Source organism: Talaromyces amestolkiae (genome assembly GCF_001896365.1).
Source record: "Talaromyces amestolkiae strain CIB chromosome Unknown scaffold18.1, whole genome shotgun sequence".
NCBI classification, from domain to species: domain Eukaryota; kingdom Fungi; phylum Ascomycota; class Eurotiomycetes; order Eurotiales; family Trichocomaceae; genus Talaromyces; species Talaromyces amestolkiae.
The window spans coordinates 510,791-524,069 of record NW_024468054.1 but is presented as its reverse complement, the minus strand read 5'-3'; the positions used below and the strand labels follow the sequence as shown (position 1 = coordinate 524,069).

General features: G+C 49.8%; 3 protein-coding genes across 3 annotated transcripts; 2 read left to right on the top strand and 1 right to left on the bottom strand.

Annotated features, from left to right (window-relative positions):
• Window positions 1–722: 722 nt before the first annotated feature.
• Window positions 723–1,334, top strand: BHQ10_008242 (uncharacterized protein; the record flags this gene model as incomplete). The annotated part of the gene is made up of 1 exon (XM_040881026.1): window positions 723–1,334. One exon carries the CDS (start codon window positions 723–725, stop codon window positions 1,332–1,334), a length of 612 nt encoding a protein of 203 aa, XP_040736744.1.
• A 623-nt stretch (window positions 1,335–1,957) lies between these two features.
• On the bottom strand, window positions 1,958–3,497 carry BHQ10_008241 (uncharacterized protein; the record flags this gene model as incomplete). Its single annotated transcript, XM_040881025.1, has 5 exons — window positions 1,958–2,236; window positions 2,293–2,873; window positions 2,940–3,167; window positions 3,231–3,326; window positions 3,398–3,497. The coding sequence occupies 5 exons, from the start codon at window positions 3,495–3,497 to the stop codon at window positions 1,958–1,960; spliced, it is 1,284 nt and encodes a 427-aa protein (XP_040736743.1).
• Window positions 3,498–6,013: 2,516 nt separating this feature from the next.
• BHQ10_008240 (uncharacterized protein) lies at window positions 6,014–13,279 on the top strand (the record flags this gene model as incomplete). The annotated part of the gene is made up of 4 exons (XM_040881024.1): window positions 6,014–6,978; window positions 7,030–7,382; window positions 7,445–12,366; window positions 12,425–13,279. 4 exons carry the CDS (start codon window positions 6,014–6,016, stop codon window positions 13,277–13,279), a joined length of 7,095 nt encoding a protein of 2,364 aa, XP_040736742.1.

Here is a 13,279-nt window from a genome sequence, read left to right as displayed (position 1 = left end):
GGGGGTTATTCGTGTAGAGATTCTGAGAAAGATATCGGATGTAAATGGATATAGGCACTAGCTTTACCGCACTGTGTCACTTGGACATAGAACAGTCCTTGATTTGCTTATTCGTTACGACAAATTGATTTTGTTGTCTACGAACGGCGACTATGGTATTGTGCATCTAATATCAAGCTTTCCCGTTACTCCCGCGGCTTGTACTGCCTGTGATAGTTTCCCTTAGATAGAAAGATTATTAATCGGGAGAATAAGAACGTTGAGAACGCTTTATTAAGAATCCGACATTCCAGTCTTCCAAGGGGCAACGTACAGCTGATATCTCTACTGTCTCCACGACTTTGCTGAACGTACAAACTCCGATAATTAGTTCGACTGATGCCATGATGATCTTGAGATAAAAATTGACTGTCAGTCCTTTCGGTTACGCATAAGCATTGGTTGGGTCTCCAGACCTTGGTAAGGCGATCCATGGTAAAATTAAAAGTCACAATGACACCCTCATCCTAATGACGAGAACATGGATTCATAATTAACTCATTTATTTTACGATGATCTAAGATTTGAGTCATATGCCTCTGATAATACAATAATTATCGATTAGAGCAACTCCTCAGTTTATCTACTTATACTCTAAGCATCCCGCCCATTCTTTCTACCACTTTGAAACATCCCGCCCTTTTTTTTTTCACATTGACCTTTTTTTTCACATTGACCTCAATATGTCAGCCAGACGAACACAGCCCAAGCCGCTTCGCCGGATCATAACAACGCATGATCCTGCCAGCGGTCGAGCTATCTTTAGCGACGCCGTTGGGGAGCAGGTATCGTATACTGGGTTCCCAGTTCCACCCGGTAAACCCCCACAATCAGACTATGCTCTGGCCTATAACACAAGTACATTTCCTGTGCAAGGGCTTTCCCCTCCAACTTCTGCGGTCCCGGAGTCCAAAGCCAACCTCGACATCAAGCACTATCACTCCCAGCTTTCGGACCCATCGCCTCTGAACCCGCCAAATGGCACCTCCTGCACAATTATTGAGGTGCCTCCAGGTTCAATAGTCCCAATGCACCGAACAGCGACCCTCGACTATGGTGTCATAATTGATGGCAGCACAGAATTAGTCCTTGATTCTGGTGAAAAAAAGGTATTGTCAAAGGGCGATGTATTTGTCCAACGAGGTACAGCTCATGCTTGGCTGAACGTGACGGACAAGAATGACAATTCTGGTGTTTTACGTGTCTTTTTCGTGTTTCAGCCCATCGAGCAGGTGCGACTGGAAGGTGGAAAGGTCATCGGTCAGGACTTGACTCTATCGCTGCATGAGGCTTAGGGTATATGGCAGAGGTATGAAATTAAATGTATTTAAGTCTGAGAGATCTTGTCAATTAGTCAAAGATTTAAAAAGTCCGCGGAGTTATCTATATGCGAATATAATTGTGTGCACTACTTCAAACATGGCGAGCAACACCGCAGTTCGTTCTCTTAATACATAACCAGTCCAGTAAAGGGCCTCTTCTAGTACGTGTGCTTGCTTGCTCTCCTCACATTCTTCTCTCTTCTAAGGAAGGTTACTTCATGCCGAGTTTCAACTTCTTGCCTGAGCTTTAAGATCCATTAGAAAAAGAATAGCGAAGCTATGTAGCACGCTCTTTCGATTTTATGGTAGACTTTTTACGAGTAGGAGTGGACTGGGAATCTGGACAGAGCTTAGGACGATTCCTGGGGAGAGTTGTGGGTGCAAACAGGTCAAAGAGTGCGAGCGTTTTTATCTGAACACACTCATTTTCCTCTCTGGCTTCGTTAGTATGTATCGAATTGATCTGTTAATTTTGAATGGCCCGTAACACTTTCCACAATTTTATTATTGAGAGCCGAACTCAAAGTGACATTTCAGATATGAAGCCCATGTCAGGCATTTTTTGCTAGGGAAACTTTTATCCAGCACAGAGAACCTCAGAGGGCTGATAATGTAGGAGCTCCTGATGCAGGGGGTGCGGAAAACTTGGTCTGGATGAAAACCTTCTGGATAGACGGTTCACGCCTATTGAATAACTCATAGACTGTCTCCATATCCTCAAGCTTGAACCGGTGGGTAACCATATGGAGGGGGTGAATCTGCTCCTGCTGAATAAGCTTTAAGAGGTTATTCCAGTACTTTTGCACGGGGGCTTGTCCATTGCCAGCGAGATGGATCCCAGTCTCCATTAAGGAACCGATGTTGAAGTGATTGCACTGCATTCTCATGTCAGCGCAATTTTTTTGCGATAGGAAAGGATTGTATCACTCACATAACCGGCATATACGCCCGTGACACCACAACGCCCGAACCCACGAACAGAGGTAATCATTTCGTTGATGAGTTCAGATGTGTCGGTTTCCATGCCTAGTAATCTCTCATAATAATGAGCCCACCCCTTTGAATATTCGCCAGCGGCGCACTCAATCGCCACGTCAGGTCCGCGGCCGTCGCACATTTTCTTCAGAGTTGAGGTAACCGACTCGCCCTTCGGGAGATTCGTATACTCAATCGTTTCAAGGTTAGGTAGAATCTTCTTAACAAAGTCTAGTCGCCATTTACCATGGCCCCCGTCAATAAGAATGACTCTTTTAGCACCATTGAAGAAGCTGAATTCAGCTGCCATTTGTCCAACTGGGCCAGCTCCCCAAATTGCAACTGTGTCACCCTTTTCAACCCCAGTGTCAACAACGGCGTTCCAAGATGTTCCCAGCACATCGGAAAGGTAAAGACCTTTTTCATCAGGTACATCGTCAGGCAGATGAAGGAGGTTCACGTCACCGTAAGGGACACGAACATATTCCGCTTGCCCACCGGCAAAGCCCCCCGTGAAGTGGGAGTATCCAAACATGCCTGAGGCAGGGTTTAGCATGATAGCACCGCTAACATTAGCATAGTCATTTCAAAGAGAAGACATACCGGCTGTTCGACGCCCATACAGCTTAACGGCCTTCTCGTTCGAATTCGTCCGCTCACACATTGAGGATAGCTTCTTCTTGCAATAATAACAATCTCCACAGGCAATTTGGAAGGACGCCACAACGCGATCACCTACTTTGACCTTCTTGACTGCTGGGCCCACGCTTGAGACAATACCGCAGAACTCGTGGCCGAGGATATCACCTTTCTGAAGATCTGGGATGGCCTCTGCAAATCGATCATCAGCAGATCCACTTACTCTTCATTCAATGTTATAAAGCCACGACATACCATGGAACAAGTGCAAGTCACTCCCACAAATGGTGCTGCCCGTCACCTGAAGTATAACATCGCCCTCATCGATGATCTTCGGGCGAGCCGTGTCCACTATTAAAACATGTATAAGCAGGATTTATTTTGAGATGGTTAAAAGTGAAATGAAGGTCGTAACGACTGACCGACTTTGACCGAATTCTTCCCTTGCCAGGTCAAGGCTTTCATCGTGGGATGTCCTCGAGCCTCATAGTTGCTGACATCTGTGGTGATTGAGGCAGACATGGTTTGTTTTACACCGAAAATTTTTGGCCGAGTTGATTTCTGAATGTCAGTAATGGTTATTTTTCGTTTTCAGCCGGGCGACTTCATGATTGAGAAATATAAATAAATCTCACCGGACAGTTCCTCCGTGTTTACATCACGATGATCGTCTATGAAGAGATTTGGTGTCATGCACATCACTGACCATGAAGATGCCCTTACATGGTTCTAGACTGCGTATAATTGACTGCCATAACCTAAATTGATCTTTGACGGTGGGAGGATTTTAGTTATTTCTATACAAAATTCAACAACAGGTATTGCGCGGAAGAGTTTCAAGTACTGATTAGGGTATTAATTTTGGTCATCTTAACCCTATGCGGCGTGATTGCCTACGAAGTGTATATCGAGTATAGCCGTGCCGATACCTCTCGAGAAAGAGACTCCAGGCGTCCCTTATCATTTGATGAACTAACACGAAGATCATTAGACACATTGGATTCATAAATCGACTTGAATCTTTTTCACTTTTCCATGTAACCAGGGCGCGCCTTGAATCAATCAATGTGATTTCCTAGGAATCAAGTACCGTCCTGTGGATAAGGTTACCCAGGTATACTCCATAGTATACAGAGCGGCCACACAGGCCGTAGGGATAAAAGCATTCCGCTCCGCCGACTTGCCAGCTTGGTGCCGGATCGAAGTACACAATTACTTATTGTTAATAACAGGGAAAGAATGGCTTCAGCTCCCAGACCCGCATTGGGCTCGCGCAGCTCGCTCCCGCGGTTTGAGCGCGTTAGGGAGTAAAGCGGCGATGCTCTTCTCTCACAGGACAAAAATGAATTTTGGGAAATGCATTTTCGGGTACAAAGTATACAGGTACTGTAAGAGATGGATCCTTACTGGTTTAGTTCATTCCGAAACCCGGACGTTAACTACTGCACGAAATGACAAGTCTGGTCTTGCGGCTAGGGAGGCAATATCGAATGTTCACTCGAATACGATGCTGGGCTAGTATGAATATGCAACATGGAGGAGGGAAAAGCTTAACCTTAGCTGTAAATTATCCTTTGTACCCCTGTAAATATGTATAATACGGAGTACCAACGTACAATTGATGAATGGGGCAGGTCCGCTGTAGGTTGCCACATCTAATCCATGTCCTGTCTCCTCTCTTGACTATACTCGAAGGCAAAGCAGAGGGAACAATCCTTGTCCTTATCTCGTCTGGTCCACGGGTTTGTCAAACCCTGTCAGGCTGCGTATCTACCAGGCTGGCCATGTGAATGAGAAGTGGGTTGCTCAGATTCTTATTCAGTGGATTCCTGTGCAGTTGTAGGGCAGGGAAGGGCAAAGAAGCATGTTCGCATGTCTGCCAAGGTCATGGAATACATGTATCTACCTATCCACTTTTCTATTTCTCTCTCTGACGTTCGTCAAGGTGTGTATCGACCATGGACTGATATCGCGGCACCCGAGTATTTTCCGAAAAAGGGTAGAAAAGCGGCTGTAGATTACTATAACACGCAAATCTTCTCGAATCTAGATGGGGATTTTAGATTGATTATTACATACATACTGCCTATTTTATTCATGAATCATGATCAATTGGTCTGATTCGCGATTTTTGATAGCGCTAGGGTACCTAGCAGCAATCTAAATAATGTCCGTCTCGGGAACGGTTTCCTGTCATTCTATACACATTTGACATATGTACATGGATGGCTTTTTATGGCGCCATTTCGGATTGGATGCATCTAACGGTCGCTTAAGAAGTATCTATAACTATAATTGTAATACATACATACGTACATACATTAGTTCGTAATAGTTAGGTCCGCGCTGGGGCTAAAAAAGGGCTTGTCAAACAAGCGGGAAAGACGGGCCGTGCCTGGGCGTGCCCTACCTCCGTCGATCTCCTATCGACAATGAGCGGTACCGCCGGCCCGCCTTTTATATGGGTTTTGTATGGTGTCTCTGGATTGAGAGGGCTGGATGTGGACTATTGGGCGGGCAAGAGAGCAATAGGCAAACGAGCTGAGGTACGGAGGTAGCTTATGGTGAGACCTAGCTTGGAAGTGGAGGAAGGAGGAAGAGGAGAATGGAGGCGCGCGTGGGTGCGAGGGTGCGAGATGTGGGTATGGGTATGTTTTCGTTACATCGACAGATATGGAGATGGAGATGCAGGATGGCGAAAAAAAGGCGAAGATGGAATGCGAAAGAGCGATATTCGGGATTAGTATACGTCTATTATAGAGGTTGAGATTCGTACTCATGATACTTTAAAAAGACCTCGATTGCCATTCGGGACTGAAGAAAGAGTTCAGGACCGTAAGCGCTCTTTGATCAGAGTCGTTTATGATTTTCCCTTTTCGGTAGCTTCACGTTTTCTGCATTTATTCTTGCTTCAATAGATTTCTATAGTGGGTTCGATATCACAAACACACACACACACACACTCACACATATACAACACATACACATACACATACACAATACACACACGCCAACACACACACACACATACACACACAATGGCGCCTTATCTTCAGGACTCCGAATCCTCCCCGGCTCGCAGCGAGCAGTCCCTTCCCACAAGGACTCCTTCCTACCCTACCGTCATCGACGATGCCGAGTACCCTGCTCTGTCATTCCCTGGCTATGCCGAGAAGCCTCTCTCTGAGCAATTGGAGCCCATTGCAGTGGTAGGAATGGGTTGCCGCTTGCCCGGCGAAGTCCACTCCCCTTCAGAGTTCTGGAACTTGATGATCAACAAAGGAACCGGCCGTACACCCAAAGTTCCCTCTGACCGTTTCAACATCGATGGCCACTTCCACCCTAATAATGAGCGCCCCGGTAGCTTCAACGTCCTTGGTGGATACTTCTTGAAGGGCGATCTCCAGGATTTCGACCCTTCCATGTTCGGTATCTCCCCCATTGAGGCCATGTGGATGGACCCCCAACAGCGAAAGCTGCTTGAAGTCGTCTACGAGGCTTTTGAGTCTGCTGGTGTCTCTCTCGAGGCCATCTCCGGCTCTACCACTGCCGTCTTCGCGGGTAGTTTCACCTCTGACTACCAGCAAATGTCATTCAAGGAACCCGATTTCCGTCACAGCTACGCCGCCACCGGTGTCGACCCTGGTATTATTAGTAATCGTATCAGTCACGTCTTCAACCTTCACGGACCCAGTATTGTGGTCAACACTGCTTGCTCTTCGTCCGTTTATGCCATGCACAATGCTTGCAATGCTCTTCGCAACGGAGAGTGCTCCGGTGCCATTGTCGGAGGTGTCAACCTTATCATCACTGTTGACCAGCACATGAACACTGCCAAGCTTGGTGTCTTGTCTCCTACTTCCACTTGCCGCACTTTCGATGAGTCGGCTGATGGTTACGGTCGTGCTGACGGTGTTGGTGCTGTCTATTTGAAGAGACTGAGCGACGCTGTCCGCGACGGCGACCCAATCCGTGGTGTCCTCCGTACTAGTGCGGTCAATTCGTGAGTACTCGAACAAACCTCGACCACTAAAAGTACTAACATCATATATAGCAACGGTAAAGCACCTGCTGTCGGTATCACCCACCCCAACTTGTTGGGACAAAAGGATGTTATCCAACACGCCTACCGTCGTGGTGGAGATCTCGACCCTCGTCTGACTGGCTACTTCGAGATTCACGGCACGGGAACCCCTATTGGTGACCCTCTCGAGGTCAACGCCGTCGCTCTCGCCATGAACGACAAGAGAMCCGACTCTGACGAGCCTCTTCTCATCGGTGCCGTCAAGACCAACATCGGTCACTCTGAGGCTGCTTCCGGTCTTTCTGCTGTCATCAAGGCTTGCTTGACCGTTGAGAATGGCATCATTCCTCCTACCCGCGGATTGGTCAAGCCTAACCCTAAGAGTGAGCTCTATGACAATCCCTATTTTTTCTTCTCTGGTAATTATGATGCTAACGATGAACAGTCAACTGGAAAGACTGGAAAGTCCAGGTTGTGACTGAACCCCGTCCCTTCCCTGCCCACTTGCCTGTCAAGCGTGTTAGTGTCAACTCCTTCGGTTACGGTGGTACCAACGGTCACATCATTGTCGAAGGTGTCGACTCCTTCTTGCCTGACTACAAGCATGGAAAGAAGACCGACGTCAAGCCCGAGGGTGATGAGTTGAACCGTCCGTACCTGTTCCCCTTGTCTGCCCACAACAAGCCCACTCTCAAGCAAAACATTGCCGCTTACGAGAAGATCGTGGACCAATACGACCCATTGGACCTCACCTACMCCCTCGCTAACCGCCGATCCCGATTCTCGACCAAGGGTTACGTTGTGGCTACTCCTGCCACCATCACCTCTGCTTTCGGAAACGATGCTGCTGCTTTCGCTATTGCCGAGAAGAAGAAGATCAACGAGGTCGGTTTCGCCTTCACCGGTCAGGGTGCTCAGTGGGCTACCATGGGTTCTCAGCTCATGAAGTACTACCCCAGCTTCTTGGGTACTATTCGCAAGCTTGACCAGGCTCTCCGCTCCCTTCCTGATGCCCCTGAGTGGACTCTTGAAGCCACTTTGCTCGAGCCCGCTGCTACCTCTCGTGTCAACGAGGCCGAGTTCTCTCAGCCTCTTTGCACTGCTATCCAGGTTGCCGTTGTTGAGCAGCTTCTCTCCTGGGGTGTTCGCCCCAAGGTGACTGTCGGTCACTCCTCTGGTGAAATTGCTGCCTCTTTCGCTGCTGGTTTGATCTCTGCCACCGAGGCCATTATCGTTGCCTACTACCGTGGTCAGGCTGTCAAGACTGTCAACACCAACGGTGCCATGATGGCTGTTGGTCTTGGCGCCGAAGCTGCTGAGCCTTACCTTGCCAAATACGAAGGAAAGGTTGTCATTGCTTGCCACAACTCTCCTTCCAGCGTTACCCTCTCTGGTGACGCTCCTGCCCTTGAGGAAATCAAGGCTGCTATGGATGCCGAGAGCATCTTCGCTCGTCTCGTCAAGACTAGTGGAAAGGCATACCACTCTCACCACATGAAGCCCTCTGCCGACACCTACAAGAACTTCATTCAGAAGGCCAAGTCTGTTGTCTCATTCGGCTCCCCCTTGTCCACCGGTGCTGTCATGGTTTCCAGTGTCACAAACTCCAGACTCTCTGAAGGTTCCGTTGTCGACGAGAACTACTGGTGCCAGAACTTGATCAGCCCTGTGTTGTTCAACCAGGCTGTCCAGACTCTTGCTTCCTCTGACGACCTCTCCGTTGATGCCTTGATCGAAATCGGACCCCACACTGCTCTTTCTGGCCCTATAAAGCAGATCTGCAAAGAATTTGGCTACAACAACCTCGGATACATCCCCACCCTGGTCCGTAACGAGGACTCTGCTGCTCAGCTCCTCAAGGTTGCTGGTGAGCTCTACTTGGGAGACTACCCCATCGACCTCGAGACTGCCACTGCCATCGAGCAGCAAGCCACCCCTGAGAAGATCAAGCTCCTCAAGGGTAAGGTTCTTGTTGACTTGCCTACCTACAAGTGGCACTATCCCAGAAAGCTCTGGGCCGAGCCTCGTCAGTCCCTCGAGCACCGTTCCATCAAGCACCCTCGCCACGATGTCTTGGGTATCCGCATGCCTGGTTGCTCTGCTGTTGAGCCTGTATGGCGTAACGTCCTCCGTATCAGAGATGTTCCTTGGCTCCGCGACCACTCCCTCGGTGGCGAAGCTGTGTTCCCTGCCGCTGGTTACTTCTCCATGGCCATTGAAGCTGTGACCCAGGTCAATGAACTAAGCAGCAAACCTGTCAAGATCGATGGATTCGTCCTCCGTGATGTTTCCATCAAGGCTGCTTTGGTCACTCCCGACGATGACGATGGTATTGAGGTCATGTTCAGCTTGCGTCCATCCATCTTCACTGAAGCCGAGCAAGGTCAATGGTGGGATTTCAACGTTTCCTCTGTCTCTGCTGCTGGTCACTGGAACGACCATGTGACTGGTACCATCGGTATCAACGCCCGCCAGCGTGGACAGACTCCTCGCAAGATTCCTAACCTTCCTCAGCGTGCCACTGGCAAGGCCTGGAACGACGGCCTCAAGGAGGTTGGTTTCGACTACGGCCCATCCTTCCAGGGTATGGTTGACGTTCAGTCCGACGGCAAGAACTACATTGCCGCTACTCATTTCGACATTAAGCAGGAGTCTGGTGTCTTGGAAGCTGAATCTCGCTACGTATTGCACCCCGGTACTGTCGATCTTTGCTTGCAGCTCATTATCGTCTCTATCTACGCTGGTAAGCTCAATGACATGACCTGCGGTGCCGTGCCCATTCAAGTCGACGAGGTTGCCATCTGGCCTCCTAGCGAGGAGCAGCTAAAGAACCCTGCTGCCACTGCCTTCTCTTTCACTGACCAGCGTGGTATCCGTTCCTTCGTCAGCGGTTCCCAGCTCGTTAGTAACGACGGTGAGCTCCTCATGGACATTACTGACATGCGTTGTGTTGCCTACGAGGCCGCTGTACCCCAGCGCGCTGAAGAAGCCACTGAGCCCCAGCCATACCAGGAGACTGTCTGGAAGACCGACATTGACAGCTTTGCCTGGGCTGATAAGGTTGACGACCTCACCATCGCCAAGTTGGTTGAGTCTCTTGCCCACAAGGCTCCTGGATCCAAGGTCCTCGAAATTGGATCCGAGAACACTGCCAGCATCTTAGAAGAGCCCTTCCAAATCAACTACACAGTTGTTGAGGCTTCTGATGAGGCTGTTGAGGCTACCAAGGCCAAATTCACTGATACTAAGGGCTTCAAGGTTGAGAAGCTTGACGTTTCCGCTCCTCTTGCCGATGAGGATGTTAGCGGTACTTACGATCTAGTTATTGCTACTGGCAAGGTTGGTGCTACTGAGCTTGAGAATATCCGCAAGTTGGTCAGTGCTGGTGGACGTCTTGTCGTCAAGGAGGTTCCTGCTGGCTTTGACGATGTTGAGACCTACATTGAGAAGGATGGCAAGGTTGCTTTCGCCAAGGCTGCCGCTGCCGATGAGGCTCTTGCTTCCAAGGAGGTCACCTTGGTCTACCGCAACGAGCCTGCCTCTATTGTCAGCAGCATTGAGGAGGAGTTGACCAAGGCCGGTTTCGTTACCAAGAGAAGCCGCCTCGACTCTCTTGAAGCCAAGGATGGCGAGTCTGTTATCATCGTCGGCGATCTCGAAGGCTCTCCTCTTCTTGCTACAATCAATGAGAAAGAGTTCGAAGGTGTGAAGCACCTTACCAGCAAGGCATCTTCTATCCTCTGGGTTACCGCTGGTGGCATCTTGACCGGAAAGAAGCCCGAGTACGCCATGACCAACGGTCTTGCTCGCTCAGTCACCTCCGAGCAGGCTTCATTGGCTCTTACCACCTTGGACTTTGACCTCGAGACTACTTCCGTGTCTCAACTCGCTTCCATCGTTGCTAAGACTGCCAAGCGTCAGACTAAGAAGAATGATATCCATGAGACCGAGTACGTTGTTTCCAACGGCCTTGTCTACGTCAGCCGTCTCGTTGCCAACCGTGGTGCTTCCATCACCACGGTCAAGAGCACTCCTGTTCCTACTCCCTTCACTGAGGGCCAGTACTTGGTTGCCGCCGCTCAACAGGGTAAGATTACCTGGACTGCTGACAAGCGCGAGCACGAACCATTGAGCGCCGGTGAGGTTGAGGTTAAACTCTCCTACGGGGGTCTCAACAAGGAGGACACCGTTGTTATCAACGGTAACGATTACCCTACCACCTTCAGCCACGAAATTTCAGGTACTATCACCAAGGTGGGTTCTGGCGTTACTGACCTCAAGGTTGGAGATGTCGTTGTCGGTTTTGCTTTCGATAAGTTTGCCACCTTCCAGCGCACTTCCGCCGACCTTGTCCAGAAGGTCGAGAAGGATGAGGATATCACCAAGTTGGCCTCCGTTCCTTGGAGCTTTGCTCAAGCCATCTACGGATTGGAGACCCTTGCTCGTGTTGAGCCTGGCGAGACTGTTCTCATCTTGAGCAACACTGGTGCCGTTGGTGCTGCTGCCCTCAAGGTCGCTCAGGCTCTCAGTGCTAAGCCCTTCATTGTTGCCGACTCTGAAGCCGATGCTTCAGCGCTTGTTGGCAAGTTTGGTATCGCTCGCGAGCAGGTCGTCATTCCTACTATCAGCTCCTTGGCTCGTGACTTCAAGGCTTTGACTAACGGCCGAGGATTTGATGTCATCCTCAGCGGAGGTTACACTGACCCCGTCCTCGCTCGTGAGTCCTGGCGTTACACTGCTCCTCTTGGTCGATTCGTCGATTTTGGTCGCAAGAACGTCCTCAAGCGTGCTCTCCTCGACACTATCCCTCTTCACCAAAGTGCTAGCTACCTTTCCTACGATATCTTGGACTTGTATGCCCACAAGCCTCAAGTCTTGGCCTACTTGCTCAAGTCTGCTGTCACCTTGTTCCGCAAGGATCCTAGCGTGCTCGTCGAGAACGCAGAGATCTACAACATTGCCGACCTTGAGTCTGCTGTCTCTTCTTTCTCCGATAGCGTTCTCTCTTCTAAGAAGCTGATTGCTTACACTGCTTCCGAGAAGACTTTGGAGGTTGTCCCCACTGCTCCTACTCTACGCTTCTCTCCTGACGCAACTTACTTCTTGGTTGGTTGCTTGGGTGGTTTGGGACGTAGTCTCACTTCCTGGATGACTGAAAACGGAGCCCGCCGCTTCGCTTTCCTCGGTCGTTCCGGTACCGACCAGGAGCAGGCCCGTATCCTTGTTGAGGACTTGCAAAACGCTGGTATTCACTGCCAGGTTATTCGTGGTGATGTTGCCAGCAAGGAGGATGTTGAGCGCGCTGTTGCCAGCATTCCTAAGGAGCACCCCATCCGTGGCGTTGTTCAAGCTGCCATGGTCTTGAGAGTATGGTTTTTCTTTTTTACTATTACAATTGACACATGATAACTAATGATCTTTATAGGACGGTTTGTTCCACTCTATGACCTACAACAACTGGACCACTTGTACCCGCCCCAAGGTCAACGGTACCTTGAACCTCCACGAAGTCCTCGCCGACACTCCTTTAGACTTCTTCGTCACCACCAGTTCCACCTCCGGTACCCTCGGTACCCCTGGTCAGGGCAACTACTCTGCCGCAAACAGCTTCCTGGACTCCATGGCCCGCTTCCGTGTTAACCATGGCAAGAAGGCTTGCTCTATTGTCTTGCCTATGGTTCTCGGTGTTGGTTACGTCGCCGAGCATCCTGAGGTTGAAGAAGCTCTTCGCCGCAAGGGTATCTACGGTATTGACGAGACTCACCTCCTGGAATCTTTCGCTACCTCCATGCTTGTCCAATCCAGCGAGAATCCCGTCGACCACGTTGTTGTAGGATTGGACCCCGTCAAGCTCCAGAAGTCGATCAACAGCGCCGATACCACCGACGGTTTCTGGCTCGAGGACACTCGCTTCAAGACCCTCTTGGAATCCATGAAGTCTGCCGACGCCGCTGGTAGCCCTGAGGCCTCCCGTACCATTTTGACCACCATCCGCACTTCTGCCTCTGCCGCTGAAGCTGTCCAAATCACCAGCGACTACTTCACTCAAAAACTCTCCCGTCTCCTGGTTCTCGATCTTGACATCTTTGAGCCTCACACTAAGGCCATTGCTGACTACGGTCTTGACAGTATGATTGGTGCCGAATTGCGTAACTGGATCTTCAAGGAACTTGGTCTTGATATCCCTTTCCAGAGGCTGCTTGGTCCTGAGCTTACTATCTGGAAGTTCGCTATTGAAGTTTGCGCTAACCAGGGCCAAGTATTGGAGGGATCTGCTTAG